Below are 21,702 nucleotides of genomic sequence, written 5' to 3'. Positions count from 1 at the left end.
CTTATAGAAAAAATGTGATGTGCCGATTTGAAAAGAGTCATTTGATGTTCCATTCGTGGGTTTATTTATAGTATCCAATACATTTTACTTTTTTATTTTCGTTGTTCTACTCTTTCTGCTAAATATTTTCACTGCCTACTCTTTTTAATTCTGGGAATTTCTGAAACAGAAAATACGAGCGCACCTCATTTTAGAAGCTAGTTAAAGACAGTTTAGGAGCTAGTAGATTAGAATATTTGTCTCAACCATATTCCTCTTCCTAAACCTACCATTGTCGTTTTCAGAGGTAGCCACTGGTCACAAAAGCAGAATGGTCCAGAAAATAGTTTTTGTCTCACGTGTCCGTTTTTACCCCGGTTGTTTGTATGTGCATTAATATAAAGTTTTGAGCTCTGGCTTGCGAGATAAATTTACGTTTTTATTGTCTATGTTTTGTGCTATGACCGCGGTTGGGAATTATTTTGAAACGTTATGTTGGTATAAAAAGCTTATGTTTAGCAAATTGCAAAGCTTTACTGTTTTTATCAAAATATCTTATTTATTTAGATTTTGAACGTATATGGGAAATAAAAAAATGTTCATGCACATGTCTTAAAAAGTGATAGATGCAATTAAGAAAGTGAAAAATATCGTCCCATGAAAATTTGAGTTACTTTTGAATATTAGAAGTTTCATTTTAATTCAATTTCCAACCCCTTTCTAAAATGTTATTAACATTCTTCAAAAATATTACGGCTACCCTATCTAATACAATCGTCACCGTATATTGTTCGAAATTTAAACACCCTTCACACATCTTAAGTTACAGCAATAAATTCCATTTTTTAATCACTCGCCTAAAAGATCATTGACCTTGCGACTACCCCAAAAACAGTCAGTGAATAACCAGCATTTGATAACCCATCTCTATTATAACACTCCTGTCGAAAAGAGACAGAGAGTTCAGATACCTTACCTAAACGGTTTCCTCTCTCCACATTGCAGTTGCAATTACTACTCTAAATCACACAGATAGAGATCAATTTTGCAAGGAATTCCGAGCATGCGATATCCCTCGATATTTATCGTGTAATAAATGACATTCCATTGTCCGTAAATCTACAAATGCGGCCAACACATACCATTTTCGATCTTAAACTCATTGTATTAGGGTTTTTTGAAATGCTTTCTGTAAAGCACTGTCGAGACATCAGGTGGCCGTTCCATTTCGTCAGCTACTTACTCCAGCTACTTACCATTACCACTAGAGGGCGCTGTAATAAATACCACTCAACTAGAGATCCCCAGACATTTCTGCCTTTATTACAATTCTCTTATTGTTAATGAGATTTGACGTGATTTATTACTTGAATTATAGCTGCATCTGAGAATATAATTATGGTAAGTTTTTTGGATACGAGTTAATTTCTTTATTTTAGTATCATATTACAATTATGTCTATTACAATGATGTAAGTCGTAATTTCCATTGGTTGACGGTAATCAAATCTTTCGGCCCTAGATTAGTAATGATGAAATTCGATTCAGATATATTTCTGCCATTAGTGATGATATTGTTTGAACAGATCCTCAGTTGTCATATCAGAAGACTTCAAGACGACAACTATCTTTGTGTTTGTCTGCCTCTAGTAGCCACAACAGAAGCCCTATCCAAAATAACGGACGTGGACAAACTATTATCCACGGTTTGTTATATTTTTCTATGAATAACGCTATTATTGAACACGAACGCGAAATGTGGGACTAAATGGACTATTATGTGCGGATGTTCTCCTATACAGGTCGCTATTCTTAAATGATTCTCTTGAAATTATGTAACCAGATTCTACGATTATGAAATGTGGATCCAGTTTTTGGTACTTTTTCAAAATGCGGAAATTGGCATAAAGGACTTAAGCACCAAAGGGTCTCTTAGGGGATTGTAAGTGCACTGTGATAACGACTGAACCAACGAACTGAGTATTTCTCACTTTTTGCATAACGCAAGTTCACATAGTTACTAGTATAAGATTGTCCCATATTGATTGATTGATTTATTTATTTATTGGTAAAATCGTTGTTTTACAAGTCAGGATTACATAAAATATTCACATATAAAATGTAAATAAATCTAACCGTGGGAAAATCTTATACAATAAAATACACTTCATGCATATTGTATTATGATATGATATTATTGAGATCCTTTTGGTAACGTCAACTTCCCTTGTCGTTTCCTCTTGTAACTTTTTCTGTTACAAGAGTTATTAACACAACTTGTTACTAGATCTGTGGTTACCCCTTTTATGTTACAGCAATAAGAGCGTATTCGCCGTCCAACTTCTCAAGTGTTACGTTAGTAAGTTAGGTATTTGCCTGTTATATTGAAGCGTACTGTTGGAAGTTAGGAGTACGCAATATTTTTTATGGAAAAGGAGTGTTTAAAACTTGTGTTTCGTCATAATCTTCATCTTGGTTTAGGATTTTAACCATATTGCCACTCGCACATGGTCATTCTTATATGGGATTCCCTTTCAAGAACCCATAAGTTTACGATACGTTCTTCCTTCATACCTTTCTTCGGGCACACTTGAAATCGATTAGAGCCAATTTACTAGAACTAAGTTTAAAATCTGCGAGTGTCTTCTCTGACACAACTGGTAATATCCAAATCTTGCGACAAATGTGCAACTATAGAATTGGTTTATTCCACTAATTTCAAAATGGTTAAAATTGAAATTGCAAATATTTTTAATAAACGTTTTAGCTAAGTAATGACATATCTTTATTCGGCACTTTTCTTTTCAATCTTACGTTCTGATGTAGTGCATCGACTGTTTATCAGTCAGAAACAAAGTACATAAAGGGGTTCAAGGGTCAACTCCCAATAGAGATATAGTGATTTTTATTAATGTTACCTAAGTACGTGGCATGCTCGAACAAAGTGATACTTTTCAACATTCTTTGCTTTGAAACTTATAATTTAGAGACCTTAATGTTTATTTCCCCCAAAATGACTAGCTTTTATACATGAAATATATCACTTACGCCCTTTTTGTAAAATTTCCAAACCGGTTTCCACCGGAATGTTTACGGCTGTTCTATTTTCTACTCCACGAAGATTTATGAAGAGGTGGCGTGATACCTACCGCTTCGTCACACCTTCACATCAATTATTTTACAACTACCAACATAAAGGACCTCTGCATCCTCAAGCTCATAAACATCTATACGAATTTCAACTTTATCTTAAAGGATTAGGGGTGAAAAGTTTTTTTTTTATTGTAAACTCCAGCGCAGATGCGCCCTTTTTCTTGAAAGCTTATCATTAATTCAGTTCGCTTTAATTACAGTTTTTATATGAACGCGATAACAATTTATCTGAAATTAGTATCTTTGAGTGAAGAATTTGCATGTTGGATAGCTTGGGTTATTAAAATCGAAAAGATATTTTCATCGAATGACTTAATTATAAATGCTAATATTAAATTTATTTCCACTAACTTTCTGGAGACATGTTTCCTCGAAAAACGTTTCTACTTACAATTTTATTATCCTTATTCAGTGCTTAAGGGTCCCCAGCAAGCGCGGTTCTCCATACAAACGTAGTTACACTCACATTTGACAACTACTAGCTAGATTGCTCTAAAACTTTGTACTTACAGTAGGATAGGTATATCTATGCCTGTAATTAGTTAATGTAACTTCAGACGCTATAGTTAAAAAAAACAGCGAATTCAAGATTTTCATACAAAACTTGTTTATGCTCTATTTCGTTTGTGTTAGCAATATAAACTAATTTTATTTCAGTTCTTGATATACCTCATATCATTGTAAATGCAAAGTGGCATTACAATCCAACACGTCGTTTTAAAATGAGAACGAAACTCTGTTTGTATGGAAAGGTGAAATTCCGCCGAACTTGCCGGGGACTGTTAAGAAAATTTACTCAGTATAGCCACGTATAGCGTTTTTAAGACGTGGCTTTAGTACCTTCCTTTAGAGTTTTAAATCTAAATACAACTTAAATTCAACTCAGCCTCAACAGTTTTAAGTCGATTAAGTTCCTAATCACCTAGCAACACTGTTAAATGGAGACCTAGATCTTTTACAGGGTCTTAATTTTGCTATTCGTCTCTAAATGTACAACTAAGAGAGAAATTCCTCAGTATATACGACCTTTTAAGTTAGTTAGTTTAGTTGTCAAGCGGACCCCAGGCTCCCATGAGCCGTGGCAAAATGCTGGGACAACGCGAGGAAGAAGAAGATATAAGACCTTTTAAGTGTAAACACGATTCCAGTACCGCGAAAGCACTTAACCGTATGAAAATTTCACACCGCTCAATACCTCCATTTTACTGCATTTGCCAAATTGTCTTCTAGAGTTAGTGCTTACTTGATAGGCCATTTGAATGTAGATTTTCTTAAAATTTTAGCGCTAAATGTAATACGAGTACATTATCTTGATATAATGTAAATAATTTATGATGAATGAAAATGGATGCTGAACATGTTTACAATTATCTTAAAGCTCATTTATAGAAAATTATTTAGCCCCTGATTCTTGGAAATCATCATTTGAAACACGTTTATCTTTGTTAAAGGGAGGTTACTTTCTATTCGCATGGAAATTTTCTTCTTAGAATTATTTGCTCGCTTTTCTGAATAAACTAGGATAGAATAATTTACATGTTCTATGTAGTTCAAGTTCTTACAACTGCAAAGCCTGGAACATACTTGCTAATACTCTTGAAATATTGCTGCTGTTTGCAGCATTTGTAAGGATCCTAATGCCTAAAGTTTTCTTGGGTCCTTTGTTTATTATCTCACCCTAAACTTAAAGGTAAGCTTTGTCCTTTTGAGATCTAGTATTTATTATTGTTTTACTTTTAGTTTCATATTAACTTAAAAAGGTACCTAAATTTGAATAAATTTGATTCCATTTTCATCTATCTCCGTTTCATCATTGCCTAGGCACAGGAAATGGTTTAGATCTTGGTCTCTATCAAATTTCGAATAGGAAATAAGGCATCAATAGCTTCCATTATTGGTTGCCGGGACTCCTTGAAATTCAGCGTCTCAAATAAAGAGATTTTATAGAAATGTATCAGGGGAAGCTTCGTGGATTTATACTTAGTTGTATTTTTCTCCTATGTAGCTGTTATTTATTACACAATTGAGCATGAAATATGTTATTCTTATTTCAAACTCGTCATTAGCCTTCTAAGTCCCAAAACCTGGAACTGGAGTTTTTTTTGGAACCTTGTCTTATATAATTAAAGTTAAAATTACTTTTTGAAATAAAGCCTCTGTAAGGGCCTCTGGCACTCAGCTACAAGTTTCTGCGATACGTGCCAGTCGTCCCGTAAATAAATAGAAATAAAGAAAGTATAAAGAAATAGAAAGATAGTTTTTCCTTTTTCGAAGAATTTTTACAAGTACTTGCGCATGTAGGACACAGCATTCTAGAGATTTAACCACGATTCGCAGGCACTATGCTCGTTTGTCTACAAAATAGGGCTGACACGTTTAAGGCTTTGAAATTTTACCTCGCAAAACATGACCGTTGCTCTGAGGGTTCAGTTACAAGCGAAATGTAAAAAAGTATCCGTGATAAACTCGTTTTTTACTTTGAGAAAATGGTTAATGATAATGGGCTTTTCTTTTGCTTATAACCATGTAGGCGTGATGAATCAGTATCAATAAACCATTGTGTCTTTTGATTTTTTAACTTTTTTCCAAACTAATAGACTTGTTCCACTGGTTGTAAGTAAACATTGAATATTTGTTACGTTCCACGGTAAAGGTACCTTATGGCGGCGGTAACGCATTAGTATAGTTAATATCGGAGCTTCGTTAATGCAACCCCTATAACGCAACCAACCAAACCAACTTAAGCTACATTTTATTAGAAATCCACCGCACAACTACCTCACCCAGCACTTGAGCTTTTTGTTTATTATTTTATATATTCGGTATGGTTGAAGTTTTTAAAGAGAAGTTCAACTCTTACTCGCTTACTCTTATGTCTTGTGACTCGCCTCAGGAACTAGGAGCGTGGGTCCATTCCACCCGACCACTTCTAAATTTAGCTTGGACATAACTAGCCCGGCCCTTAAGCTAAACAACCCATACATACAACCGAACAAGAGGTGACCAGACCCATTAAGATTCCTATTAATAAAATGCAATGCGCAATGAGTAATTAAGGCAGCACTAACGATTGCTCTCGTATCTTTATTTTTTTTTTGTGTTTATATCCAAGTGTTACGTTAATACCGTTTTCAAGCCAAATGATTCTTCTCTTTATGGTTTTCTTTTGTTTTTAATGTAAATAGGTGATGCTATATGACTTAATGATTTCTTTAAAAAGTATTTTCATTTGTGCGAGGGAACTGTCCTAGACTGCTTCATAAAGGACAAGTAGATGTTTTTTCTTTACTTAATCGTAGTTCTTATGGAGATTATTCATGATCTTAAAGCTGACACATAATTAGCGGGTGTAGTTCTATTTTCATCTTCTTAATTACCATTGTCAAGCGCAGACTCATTTTTATCTATTCCCTCATTTATCTTGTTCATAATCCGATTCTGTCGTCGAGGTTTCCCAGCGGAGATTATCCTCCCCATTTTCAACATCTTTCTACAATGCAACCTTTAAATTTATCTTCCCACACGTATTCTAAAATCCCCTTGCAAAATTTGCAGTGGAATACCATCCGAAAACAAGCCAGCGCAAAACAAACAATCCGTCAAGCTGAGCACCTGGGCTCCCCGGGGCAGGATGGACCAAGGATTGTTTAGATTAATGACTGCTTATATTTCTTCTGTTTCTTACGTTGACACTTGTTTAAATTTAATTCGATTTGTATTCCGGAAGCTATTATTTTAATCCCCTTTGTAGAAATTTATATACATCCATTTGTTCTGCTATGGTCTAATTGGACAATTTAATGAATCTTGGATTCTCGAAATTAAAATCTCTGATGTTAAAGTTCTTCTTGTAATAAAAATCAATAAAGGTCTCATAAAAGTATATGATTTCTGTAAGATACAAGGGGCAAGGGCGAAATATTGAATTTAAAGTGAATAGTTCCAACTTTAGCCGCTTAAACTTTAGACTTTAACAGTAATTATAACAGTCTTTATGCAACTAATGGACCCGAAGTCGAAGTATTGTTTGAGTTAAAAAGCGACAACGATCAAAAAGAAACTTACTTATTATTTGTTGTATCTACAAGTTTATTTTCATTACATTAAGTTGATTGAGGGTGAAAGGGCAGACTGACGACCAGCAGGTTACTAGACTGAAAGTAAATTTAGTATCAAGATGTACTTAAATACATCTTAAATGAACTTTCATTAAATGAACTAGTAAAAGTGTTGTTAGTTTCTGAAAGTAGCATTATTAGATTCGCATGGCGAGGCACTATCTTGATTACTTTGATTAGATTGGTAATCGATTAACTGTCAACAGGAATACACCAACTGGTATAAATATTTACGTACCGAACTAAATAAAGTTTGCCTATGGATAACTTTATCAAAAAGTTGTGATAAACTTTTGTAGAGATCTTAAAACGTTAAAACTATCAGAAATATTTTACATTAAAACGCAATAATACAAATAAGAAAAGTAAACATCTTGACACGGCTAATACGAAATTAACTTTTCGACGCAATAAAACTGTCGAACCCGCTAAACAGTTCGTCCTAAATTACATTGTCAAATGCACAACGAGTGTAAACATTTCAACTAGAATAGTAGAACGTCCGATTTAAATTCCTCCGCCAACCCATCCCATTCCCAACTATGTCAAAGATAAGCTCACGTTCTACCGATATTTCTATGCGCAATGCCTTCAACAAAAGGATCTAAGCGACGTAACTTTCAAACTTAGTTCCAACTATTACTTTTCAGCAGCATTCAGGGAATTTTCTCGGACCGGCTACCTGTAAGAGGCCGTTACTGAAAATTGTTTCGGTCCCCCAAGGACTGAGTTCAGCTGAACTTCGTCATGGGATCCTTCGCAGGTGTCGTGAGTTATCGGCCATTGCAACAATTTTATTACTCGTAAACGTATTGTTGGAGATAAATTTGACAATTTCGGTGTTTTGTTTTTGGCGCTTATGGTGAATAATGGCGGATTGTTCGTGGGATTGAACAATATCAAAAGTTTCTAAATTACATCATAACGGAACAATCCACAAATTCCCGTTAAATGTTCTCAAGCTGTATAACAATTTAATAACAATACAATTTCATGGTATGGTTGCCATGCTCTTGCAAATTAATATGATTTGAGTATAGCTTGACGTTGGAACGAATATCCTGGATATTGATTATTCTGTGACGGAAATCCATAAAAAGGAGTTTCATTATTCGATTTGTAGGTTTTATGTGCCTAAAACTGTGAAACTTGTTTTATTAGCCACGGTAATTTGTAGAATTTTCTATGTTGAAAAAAAGTTTAAGTAAATGAATACATAATAGGTGAACTAATTCCTAAACGACTTCAATGAGTACGGATCTAAGTTTTTTGAAACCATGGGACAGTTTACAATCCAAAAGGCATCCAATTAAATTGATAGTGACCGTAGACACATTTAGCAGCTACTCACACGCTAGCGTTCCGGTTTAGTGCTTATAGCACTACCTATACCTATGTTTTTACCTGCACTGGAAGATTAATGAGCCAGCTAGTCCAGCCCGCACCTGGGACTCGAACGCTGGACTTCGCATTGTTCTTGTTGCACTCTCGGTCCTTTTACGTGTTTCAGTGACTTGGAATTAGGTGGGTTTTGTTTTTGTTTAATAATCTAAGGATATAATGATACTTTTTGATTAATGCTTGTTATGGAAAATAGCTAGGCTTAATGTAATTTTCTTGTGCTAATCAATACAATTTAATTTTCTACTAACAACATAAAAAATTAAATAATACTTTTAATCAAATTTTACAAAGTTTTTTATAGATTTTCTGAGAATTTTGTAGGCACGAATTCCTTACAGTAAAAACAAAAAATAATAAAAAAACACCATGCACTTATAATCATTCAATTTAGCAAGCATATTACCTAAAAAAGGTGTTACTGGCGATGACAATCTAATAAGCAATTCATCAAGCCGACAGCGGCAATAATGGCCGCGTCTCGGCGCGCCACCTGCGTCATGGCACACACGTTCAAGCCACTTACTTATAGGGGGTGTCTATCAGTGGCGCGTCAAAAATACTTGTAGGCTATTTCAGGTTGTTCTTTTCGCCATCTGCTCAATTTCTTATCTGAAAATTAGGCCAGTGGGTGGGGATCGAGTCTTTTGGACGCCATAACACCAGGGGCGGATTAAGAAGGCGCGGGGCCCTTAGCACAATAGTTCGAGGGGCCCCCTGGTTTGAAAAAAAAAGATGATGGGATATATGCGAGTCGGACTCGCACCCCGAGGATTCAGTAGCATCACAAAGTTTTTACGATGTCTTAATTTTTTTCGACTCGTTCCCGATTTGTTTTTAACATGTTATGCAGTGTATTTTTTAGGGCTTCGTAGTCACCTAGAAACTCTTATATAAGTAGTTTCGCCATGTCCGTCTGTCCCTCTGTCCGAGGGCTTGCTCCGTTATTTTTAGTGCTAGATAGCTATAATTTGGCATGGATACATAAATCATGCATTGCAACAGAACGGGTAAAATAACAACTATAAAAAAAATATTATTAGGGTACCTCGCATACAAAATGTTTTTACTTTGATTTTTTTTTTGCTTTGATGGATGGATAAGGTCTTTCAAAACGAATAACGGTCTCCAAAAACCCTTTTTTTAAGTTATTATTTTCGGAAATAATCGCTCCGAAAGAAAAAACAAGTGAACAATAGGCCCAAAAAATATAAAAAAAATCGTGAAACAAAAGCTTAATAAATGCTTTCAATGAGAACTATAGCGAAAATGATCGGTTTAATCGCTTTTAGGTTATTGCAAAAAATCGTCTCACTAAAAAGAGCGCTGCAAAGGTTACTTCCCTTATGCTTGTAATGTAAATGATACTTACAAATAGCCTCCGTTTGGCCTTTTTTGACTGAATGGTAACAATAATAAATATAAAAAATGAATAAATATAAAATAAAAAGAAAAAATAACGGAGCCCATACACAAGAAATGTTTTTATTTTGTGTCTGTAGTTCGTGTTATCCACGAAGACGCGCCCCACTCCTCTTCCCAATCGCCTATAGTACCTACAAGTATGGTGTGCAACCTTTTACTAGTAGTTGGCAATGTAGTAGTTCTGTTTATACACATTAATTAGTAGACATAACTACTACATTGCCAAAAAGTTGCCGATTTGTACTATAAGCGATTAGGAAGAAGAGCGGGGCGCGTCTTCGTGGATGATACGAACTATAGGTATATGACGTCATTTAAAATCCGAAGTATTTTCCTTATTTATTTATTTTAAGGAATTCCGAATTATCTATTTTTTATTTTTTTATTTAGCCATTTTAAAATAGCCTAATCTTAATGAAGTTGTGTTATTTTATCACAGTTCCTTTCTTTTATACAGGTTTCCTCCTTAACTTCGGTCTTCATCATTTTGCCAAATTTTGATAAATGGTCAAAATAATAGTTTGCAGATGGTTTGCAGATTTTGAAAAGAACTTACGAGTATTGCAAGTTAAATAAAAGCATGTAGGGATACTATTTAACAACATCAATATTATTAAGTTTACAAAAGCTTGTAAAAATAGGTGAAAAGTGAGTCGGACCTAAACAGTGGGAACTAATGGCTAAGTGAGCCAAAAAACAAGGCCGAAGGCTGAGCTCCACGAGCTGAATATCCGGACCACCCGATTTTGTAGCGTTCCCGTGCGAAGCTGAAGGCCAAGCTGCAGGAAAGCAGAGCCTAGAATGAAACCAATGCCATAGTGTGAACGAGGCTGTAGGCCGAGCTCTGTATAAGGGCGGAGGCCCGGAGCGTTCTATCGCGGCGTGCAAAGGCTGAATTGTAGGAGAACAGAGTTTGGAATTGAACCAATGTGATCTCGGCTCGCCTGCTGCTCGGCCTTAGTTCTTGCTCGAAAGTGCGACTTGCTGGGATGCTTTGGGTATTGGGCCCTATGTAGGGCTTTACATCCGGCATATGCGAATGCAAAATCCTGCATAGGGGCCCCGCTGTTTTCTTTTTATAACATTTTGACAATTAGATCATAATGTATCACGGCTTTGCAGCAACTCGGCATATTTTGGGCGCCCGGCCAGCCGTAGAGGAGCGCGTCCTTTGGTCTACTACGGGCTCAAAGCTGATCATAATTAGGCATTAGCTGTAAGGTGCAATTTGTTATTTGAAATAATAATTAATAAAGAAATCATCCTTCATTGCTTTTCACTAATATGTTTTTAAACACAGTATCTTCTTTTGTTCGTTTCCGAGCTCTGTTTCCTGCAGCTTAGCCATGCACAAAAGTTTTAAGACACTCTGCACCTTCGGTTTTCTGCTAAACTCTGCTCTTGGTCTTTGCGTAAGCCTAAAAATTCTTTAAATTTGGTATCGTCTTAAAGAAAAATAGACAGGATAATAAAATAATAATAATTGATCAATATTGTTACTGGCTTACGAAAACAAATAAAATGTGGTAGTACAGGATCCGCGGAATGCGAGTTCTACTTGAACTTGGCCGGTTCCGCGTACCGAAATCGCATGGTCGGGGTCGGAGCGCGGGGCCCCCCTAGGCGCGGGGCCCTTAGCATATGCTTTTTCTGCTGTTCGGTTAATCCGCCACTGCATAACACTGATTCTATGGTTCTATAAACAAAATGTTGCCTCGGAATGACACCTGCTGTTCTGACACAAATGTTTAAGAGGGAAGTATACCACGTGATTGTATTTTCTATTTTCCATGATTTTTTAGTATGTTATTGACACAATGAATAACTAGGTAGGTACATATATTTTCCTCTTTCTCAAATACAAAAAAAATATTTTTCAAAAAGGAACAAGGAACCCTATAAACCTAGAATATATTATGCTGAAGCGTCGACATCAAAATCAAAGTGATTTGTTAAGATTTAGTTAGTGGAAACCGAATTTAATAGAAAAATGACCGTTACTTCGTTAGATTCAAAAAGTTATTCGCCCCTCTTAAGCCACTTACTTATGTATCTATTCGACGAAAAGCCAAGTCAGTGTGTTTTTAACTGAAACTAAGCAAGATACCAAAAAAACTAAATATTTTATAATTCGGATCTACATCGCCTGCAGGAATTTGTTATTATATTTATTGAGCTGTAGATTCATCACAAAAAACTAAATAAAAATATTGCTGTGTACATTTTTATCCGATACGAGTAAATTTATAGAAAATAAGTACGTAAGATGTATTTTTAGAAAAAAATAATGATAACCAATTATTGATTGACGACCGGTCTGGCCTAGTGGGTAGTGAATCTGCCTATGAAGCCGAAGATCCTGGGTTCGAATCCCGGTAAGGTCACTTATTTGTGTGATGAGCACAGATATTTGTTCCTGAGTCCTGGATGTTTTCTATGTATTTGTATACTATATATATATCGTTGTCTGAGTACCCACAACACAAACGTTCTTGGCTTTGTCAATTTGTAGAAGAATGTCCCTATAATATTTATTTATTGATAGAGGCAAACAACAGGCGGTCTTATCGCCAAAGATATCCCAATCTCTTCCAGAAAAATGTTGAGTATGTAATATGAAAATATTTTCGAAATTGAGGGATTATTACGTAAGACACGGAGTTATTCTTCGTTGAAGATATTGTCAGCAGCATTTTACCTATAATGGTTCTTACTGTCGTTTTATTATTCAAATACTTTTGTTTTATTGAAGACAGGATAATTATCGTAAAGATGACGTCAGATCGATCACTCGCAGGCATCGATTTACGTAACGAGCTCATTAGTAAAGTCTAGACTTGTTGGAGCGACCTAAAGCCTGAATAGCATTTAAAGTGCATGCTTAACAAGTCGTTCCATATAAATAAGATAAGGACTTACCTACGTTGCTCAACATACCTATCCCTGAAAGGGACGCACAGGTACCTAATGACATTATTTAACTATAAAGTATACTCATACATAAAGAGTACAAATGTGTTTTTCGGGACTTATATACAAAAAATCATTTGATATTCAGTCGCTTTTCGGGGAAGGAAAACATCGTGAGCAAACTGGACTAATCCCAATAAGGCGTAGTTTACCCTCTGGGTTGGAAGGTCAGATGGCAGTCACTCTCGCAAAAACTAGTGCTTACGCCAAACGAGTGCATTTGTTTTTGTTGATTAATTTTTTGACACTCGTTGTTGAACAACAGCTTGGTTTTTTATCTGTCGGTGTGCGGGAGCTAGTTAACAGTCGTTTTTTAGTCGCTTGCCCAGAAGCGACTAAAAAACAACTGTACAGTTTGTACAATTTAAACTATTTTAAACACTTCAATTTTGGAACGCTAATCTAGCTGGGGCTCACCATTGGCTATAGGTGGATTAAGCTAGAACCATTTTTTTTACCGCTTTATCTTAAATGATAGGTCTTAAAAAACAACACCCAAATGCAACCGATCATTGGTTACGCATCAAGCACCAGTGTTGGCTGAACGTTAATTGCCATCAACCATTATAAATAGAACCTTAAACCGTAACGGACGGTTACAGGTTACGGTTCAATTTATAATGGTTAATGGCCAATAATTGTTAATTGCATTAACGTTTCGGCCAACACTGTCAAGCACCATGTTTTTAGACAAGGTTTGAAGTAATTTATGGAACATATAACAATAAACTTTATGTAAAACTATATATTTCATATACCATAGAGTTACATTAGTATGAGTGTGGTAAATAAATGAATACAAGCTTTTGGCAAAAAAGAGACCTGAATTTTCAGTGTTTAATATGGAATCTTTTGTTTTTAGCCTTTTACATTTATATTCATTTCGTTGCAGTTATTTAAAATATCTATAATATTTTATATTATTTCTCTTTTGAAATACACATTCAAATTACAGATCTGTACAAAAGCCAAACTTCCGCGAATATCCCATTTATGCGTTTCCGCGTGTTTTAATATTTGCACCATATACACGGAAAAATGGAGCTCCATATACATAAAATAGTTCGCTTTACTAAAAACTACACTTACTTCATCTGTTCCAACGGTGAATATTGGGTTAACGTGCTTTTTTTGTTCATTCCTTTTTTGTGATGAAAATGAAATATTGCTTTTTAACTCCATCCGTGTATTACGAATGGGATCGCAAAGTTTATTATGTAACATTCGTAAACAACATTGGTGAAATAAAATTGTGAATTGAACCAAAACTTGGATTAACCGATTATCCTTTATATTTTTTAGAATGGATTACTCGAATTTAATATTAAAACCTGCAGTATTTTATATTCTGTAAATCTAGTTTTAGACGGGGTAACGTTAAGGTGCATCTACACCGCATTTAACTTTGGTAGGTCAACACCAGTGTTGGTCAAACGTTAATTTCAATTGACCATTAACCGTTAAAAATTGAACCGTACACCGTAACGGACGGTTACAGTTTACGGTTCAATTTGTAATGGTTTATAGTCAATCGCATTAACGTTTCGTCCAACACTGTGCAACAAGGTAACATTAGGTAACTTACCTAGTTACTTTCTGTTACACAGTGTCGCTCTTCAGCTACTCCACAAAACTGCGGTGTGGATGCACATTTCAGTAGGATAGGTGGTTCTGTTTCTCAACATCCCTCATAGAACTGTTGTTATATTCTTCTTCCTCCTGCCCTTATCCCACGTTATGTGGGATCGGCACAACATGTTCTTCTCTTCCATTCTCCTCTATCTTTGGTCACCTCAGCACTCACTCCTTTCTTTCTCATATCCTCTTTCACACAATCCATCCATCGTTTTTTGGGTCTGCCATCCGCTCTCCGTCCATCAACATTCATTCCTAACATTCTTTTTCCTATATGGTATTCATCCCTCCTCATTAAATGCCCATACCACGCTAACCTACCACTCCTGTTATTATGTCATTCCTAAATTAATATATTTTTTGTTCTTTCCAGATGAGCCCACACCAAGATGCGGCGATTTGACATCACAAATGCACATGACTAACTTCGGCACGAAGCCAAGACCAACTATGATTTGGAACGACACAGAACCACTAGAAAAGACTATAACAAACAAAAGTAAAAGCCTACAAGATATCAAATCGTTACTAGAAGACAGAGGAGGCGAAGAAAGAGATGTGTTTAGCAATAATAGTAAATTAGACAATAATAGTTTTGGGAAAGCGGTTAGTTGTAGCAATAATGTGTGGGAGAGGTATCGAAGAGGCTGGTGCTTTAGGTTTAAAACAATTGTGTTTGTGTTGTGTTTGATGCTGTTTATGGATAGACTGCCGGCTGAAGCGAGGAGTGCAGGTGAGTGCATTAAATTTCTTCATGTTCAACTTTTAGTGTCTATAAACAAGTATTCACACCGCAGTATCTATTTGTAGAAAAACGCTTCCAAATATTACTGCTACATTAGGTAACCTAATGTTACCGTGTTGCACAGTGCTGCTCTACAAAAGTTACCTGCGATGTGGATGCACCTTAAGCTAAGCCTCTAAATAAATATATAAACCGGACACGTGCGAGTCGGACTCGCCCACCGACGGTTCCGTACTTTTTAGTATTTGTTATTGCTATAACAACAGAAACCATCTGTGAAAATTTCAACTGTCTAACTATCACGGTTCATGAGATACAGCCTGGTGACAGACGGACAGACAGACGGACGGACAGCGGAGTCTTAGTTATAAGGTCCCGTTTTACCCTTTGAACTTCGAAATTCCTATACGTGACACATTTTCCACACTTGCTTTTTGTTTGTGATGGAAAAGCTTAGTAGTACTTTTAACTGTTATAGAAAGTAATATACCATTTCTGGATCTTGCTCTACATGCGTCTGTATATGAGTCATAAAGAAGCAAAGTCAGCAACATCCACTTCAGTTGAAATTATTTGTTACTTCGATATGACTAATATATGTATCTCTTCTGATCCGAGCTCTTTAATTACTAAAATAGAACTAATCGTAAAATTGATTCCCTATATTCTAATAAGAAGTTTCCTTTTTCTAAGTAACTGATACATTCATCATCGTCTGTAAATCAACAACAAATAGAAACCCCCGCTGTTCTACCAAGTACCGACAGCTGTTTGAAATCGAATTGTCAACCACACAATAGTCAAGGAAAACTAAAGTTGAAATGACTAATTAACGAAAACGAAGATTCTGAGATCACAAACTTTTGCAAAGGCTTAGTCATAGTCCGAATTTACTTGAAATCGCACAAAGAACTTTAACCGTGAAATTTATGAATAGTAAACAAAAAAGGGGTTATGATAATTGTGGTTAGTGAGTAATCGTGTAGGTACCGTTTTATTCAAAGACATTAGTTTCACATGGGTTAACCTACTGCGCGTAATGGAAAAGGCCGCGTAGGCAGCGTGGGTAAGCCTTGTAAGATGGATGGATTAGTTGGCTTTTAGATCTGGATCTGGGTTCCAGAAGTGTTTATGATATACCATATCGGCGGAAAACAAGTATACAGGTCACCTGATGATAAGCAGCCACCGTATCCTATGGCAGCCTGCAACTCCATATGCACGTTGCTGTCCCTTTAAAAACCTGTTTTTTTGAAAAACTACAGGGGTCCCTTGAGTAAACCTCACGTTCTTTACGTTATTTTGTATAATATTATCGAGATTAATCGTTTAAAGTGGACGTAATAGCCAAAATACAGAGTTAAAACGTACAGCTATGGATTCTGGTTAGGGAAATGAAGAAAAATGAGGGCCAAAAAGCTATACTGTACCTACAAAGTAATAACGGCTTGAAATCAATAAATTACCTAAATTTACAATATTTTGTCGCGGATTCAGCATTAAGAGTCTCCCCAGATATATCGACGTGGAATCGCCATAAGCCGATAGAAATAAGCTTTATGTCTGAGCAATAAGAGCGAAAAAGTCGTCGTTCGGCTCGGCCGACGCCCGCCGACGCATCGACGTGTTTTTCGTCCTTATTGCATAGAAATAAAGCTTTTTTCACTTCAGAACAAGGGTAATTTGCTGTTTAAAAACCTTGAGCAAAATCGCATTTCACGTTATTAGGAAAAAGAAAAAGACAAAAAAAGTACATACGTAATTCAACAGTGTTTATAATAGACCTCCGAAATAAGTCAGACCGCATTGTTCCAAAACACCCTATGAGTCTTCATTCGTAATAATTAATTAATGAAATAAAAGTCTAAAATTTAATAAAGACACAATATTTTACGTATTTTATTATACAATCAAAACAATGAACTTAAAAAAATTACGTAATTGTTACGCAAAGTAAATAATTCTACTTTTGACGATCTCTGCTATAGTTGACAAATAGTTGTATCCGCAATTCGGACCGTATCTTACAAAGTTTTTTTATAGAATTTTTCGCTAGCCCGGGACTCAAAATAAGCACTCGAAGAAATATCAATCTTTGCTCTCTTGTTGTACAAATAACTATTTCTATCAGCTTTGCCGATTTCGCGTCGATATATCGGGGAGACCCTTAATTGGAATTATATTCAAATTTGATTAACACATAACGTTCTCTGTCCTATTTACATAGGACATGTTTGGTATGTAAACAATAACAAAAGCTACATACATACTGAAAATAGCGTTCTTAAATAACTCTGATCTGACTTGTATCTACCTTCTTCTAGAACCGGTAGCTTTATCTTTTAAACGAGTAGTATACGGTTAACCCACTGCAAAGCACAAAACTGTTTTCTCCAAATGCTCATAAATCAGCCTTTCAGCGTTAAAACGTCTTATATCTAACATGTAAACAACGATCCGATGTAAAAGGACGTATCTTCCCTTAGTATTGACTTGAAAATTTTCGAGCTAAAAGGACGTAAGTCTCTATAGTACGGACTTGGTAATTTCACGGCAAGAAGGGCGTAAGTTGCTATAGTACGGACTTGATAATTTCACGGCAAGAAGGGCGTAAGTTGCTATAGTACGGGCAAATGTACGTCTGTGTAAGGAGGACCTAACTTGATAACTGGAACTAAAATACACTTGAGTATAGTATAAGTATCAAAGTCAAATGGTGTTCTAAGTTTTAAGAGGAATTCCTAGTTGCGATTTTTCCATACAAACGCTCTCGACTGATTCCTCCCTGGATTTTTAACCTAGAGCATTGATTTTTTCAAATAAGATCAATATCATCAATATCTGTGCCGCTATGTTTTGCTTTTTTGGATTATTTTATTTTGAAGAAAGATACAGCGCCTCGAAAATCGCAAAAACGGCTCAATTGAATTGGCTGTAAAAAAAGGCACAGTATACAAATATGACAAAAAATATCCAAAAAATCAAAACATAGCGGCATAGATTATTTCTTCCTCTTGCAATTTCCAAAATTTCATAATGATTAGTTGCGTTTTGGAGGAGGAAACAGTCGAGAGCGAAACCTCGATTTTTGAGTTTTTTGCGAGTGAATTTCGGTCCGAGCTGCAGTTGTCCTTATCGCACGAATTGGAGGCGGAGACAGTTTCTAAATATACGTACGCAGAAGGAATAGTGATGGGAATAACATCCTTATTAGGGATTGCAGAACCGGTACTGTTTTAAAGAACCGGGATTTCTCGGTACTTTCGGAACTGGTCTAATTATTTCATTATTTTAAATAAAACGACAGCATTTTGCGATTTGACCACCTTTCGTATTATAATTTAATAATCACATTTTCTTTTATTACGTAGTAGGCAATTTTTTTTAGAAATATAGTATTTTACATTGCTCACACTTGTGCGTCACAAGTAAAAGATAACTACTTTGATGTTTGCCACTAGATAGCAAATTTAATGAAATTACATTGACGAGGGGATTTATATATAAGTATCGCAGTCGTATTGTATAATCCGCCGTATTACATTACGGCTAGCCGATATCAAAATAAGGGCCATTTTGAAATGCGGCGGTTCAACGATTAAGGTATGTTGGGTAAATATCGGATGCGGGTGAAGAACGTAGGACATTCATTTCCCCCTAATTTGGCTTTATTTTTTAATGTTGGCAACATTGTTTAAGACGCCATTTCATTGCGCCTCGACTGTCAGTGTCCCCGCGTCGCTCAGGGAGTCGGGCTTGTGCTATGTGCAATCACAGAGAGCAAGGTAAATTTCGCGAATTCTTCCTTCTATCCGATCTTCGCTCTGTAATTTATTTTGCGTATTGTGATGAAACTGTGTTTGTTTTTGTAATTGTGTTAACAGACCTAGCACTGCTGTAGACCGATATCCGATCTTGACTCTTCCAGGTAAAGATCGGACCAGAAACAATCAGATCTTTACCTATTTAAAAAACAGCAGTGATTATCAAACTTTAAATTTTCTTCAATTTACCTACTGACCTTAATTATCACATTTATTGTTTTCTTGATCACACTTTCGTACCATTATTTTTATCCAGTACCACTACCAGCGCGACGGTTACTGACAATGTAATTTTTTTAATTTCCGCAACCCAAAGGTTGCCTTTTAGCGATAAGACCGCATGTTGTTTACCTGTGCTTATGTGTATGTTTTCTTTTGTATTGTTTTCTTTTATTGAGGTGTGCAATAAAGAGTATTTATGATGATACATGTTGAAATTTATAACAAAATCGAGTAAAATAGATAGCAAATGAGCAATTTTTCGCAATAAAGTACCTACACATACGGATGCATATGTAGATGTGCACGCATACATACATTGCTAGTTTCGGATACAAAATAGAGAGAGAAATTAGTTTCCTTAAAATGCTTCAAGAGGGCTCTCTTTTCCTATATATTTACTTTACTCTTTACATACGATCCTTACATTTTATCAAAAAAAAAGATTGTATATCAACTATATATATACATAATTGCAAAATTAAACCAACAAAATCGCAATTTTAATTATTTTCTAGACTTCAAGATGGGCTCTCAGTGACCTTGACCTTTTTAAAGAACTACTTAGTCTTTTTGATTTCTAAGTTAGATTCTTATTTTTTTGGCGACCTTCATTAAAAATGACTGGGCACGATTATTTTTTATTTTGATTTTTGTCCCTCCTACTTAAGTACTTAATATCTTCCAGTACATTCCATTCAATAAACAATACATTTACACTTTCCCTAAACCTGTACAGTTCACGAAATCTTAAATTGTCAAAACTACGCAACGTATCTATTATTTTAGTGGTTTTTTTTTATTACTTCGGGTAAACCTTACAATAAGAGGTTTCTTAGCACATTGTTTACTTATCAAATTGCCTTATGACATAGGTATCAAAGTTTGAGAGCCACAATTTTACCAATTTTTGTATCCGGGTTAAGATCGGATACAAAAGGGTAGACACCGGACCTATTTCTTTGTGATACCTTATTCTCTTTCCATTAGAAGCAACTTTTTTTTCACCATCCAATGTTCTCCCTTGATGGCAAAACACTCGTTACCCTAAAAAAAGTATGTCTCATCTTTACACAGGTACAAAACTAAAACCGTTCTATATTGAAGATTCCCAAAATTCAGGCCGAATCTACGGTTATTATTTAACAATTCGCTATGTACTTCAAGAATCTGTCACGTGTTGAGATCACGAAAAATCATTTTTTCACGAGTTCTCTCAATTGGTCCCAAAATTGTCCGGCATTATCCCAACATACTTTACCCAGATTGTCATTGCGATATATACGTTCTTCAATAAGGCGGCCCAAGTTTAGCCCCATCGTACTACAAGTTAAATAGATTGTAGTTTAACCATAGGTATATTTATACCTACTTACAAAATTTCACAACACACCATGATCACTCCCAACTTACTGATACGGATAGGTACAGTCAAGTGTAAAAATATGGGTGTACACATCTTACTCAAAAATATGTCCCATAGCATCTTATTCCAGTGTAATAAGAGCGTAGTACCATATTTATGAGACGATTCTTTCGATACATATTTTTGCACTTGACTGTACGACGACAACCGAAGCTGAGACATCATTCTTTTTTGCAGTTTTTAACTATATGGTAATTAATATCAATCAATCAATCAATCATTAATTATTTCGTCATCATAGGTGTAAAATACGTTTAGTACAGGTGATAGGGTGTTTGGTATTAGGGTGTAATAGATACAGTATAATATAAAAATGAAAAACAATATTACGTGGTAACAACAAAAACAACTTGCGTCGGGCAGCGCAGAATAAATTCCGTCTGGCTCGCGGGCGATGTCGACGGAACGGCGCGCAATGAGCGAGCGCACGAGTCTCGCGTCTGTGTGCGCGCACTCACACTTAGATAGCTCCGGCTCCCGCCCACCGCAGCGCGACAGAAACATAGCTTCAAAAATTCGAGATTTGAAAAGTTGCTCAGTTAGGAATTGCTCTTAATCATGTGTCGAAAGATAGCAGTAAATTTACTGTGGCTACAAAGTTTTCTTCTACAATCCACCTCTGTTTCAAATTATCTATGGTGCTAGATAACATAGGTAGTATAATTATCAGTCATCGGGGTTTAGATTGCCGCTCGGGGTGAATGTTCTCAATAACTGCTTATTTAATGTCGTATATTTAAAAATATGTTATCTACATTAGAAAAAGCGTTTTTTCGAGCAGTTTAAAAGATATCGCGGACTTAAAGGG

At 35.7% G+C, this 21,702-nt stretch overlaps 1 protein-coding gene across 9 annotated transcripts in view; it reads left to right on the top strand.

The window, feature by feature from the left end:
* Window positions 1–21,702, top strand: part of LOC133530728 (latrophilin Cirl-like) — a 474,969-nt gene that overhangs the window by 245,480 nt on the left and 207,787 nt on the right. For all 9 annotated transcript variants that reach the window (XR_009801369.1, XR_009801368.1, XM_061868759.1 and 6 more), the window contains one exon: window positions 15,054–15,413. Coding sequence is in view for 7 of the 9 variants with exons in the window: in XM_061868758.1 (XP_061724742.1) it covers window positions 15,054–15,413 (360 nt within the window). In the remaining 2 variants the exon portion in view is untranslated. The remainder of the gene's footprint in view (window positions 1–15,053; window positions 15,414–21,702) is intronic.

The sequence above is a fragment of the Cydia pomonella genome, chromosome 23 (assembly GCF_033807575.1).
Source record: "Cydia pomonella isolate Wapato2018A chromosome 23, ilCydPomo1, whole genome shotgun sequence".
Classification (NCBI taxonomy): Eukaryota; Metazoa; Arthropoda; class Insecta; order Lepidoptera; family Tortricidae; genus Cydia; species Cydia pomonella.
Note: the sequence above shows the minus strand (reverse complement) of the source record. Positions and strands in the feature narration are given on the sequence as shown.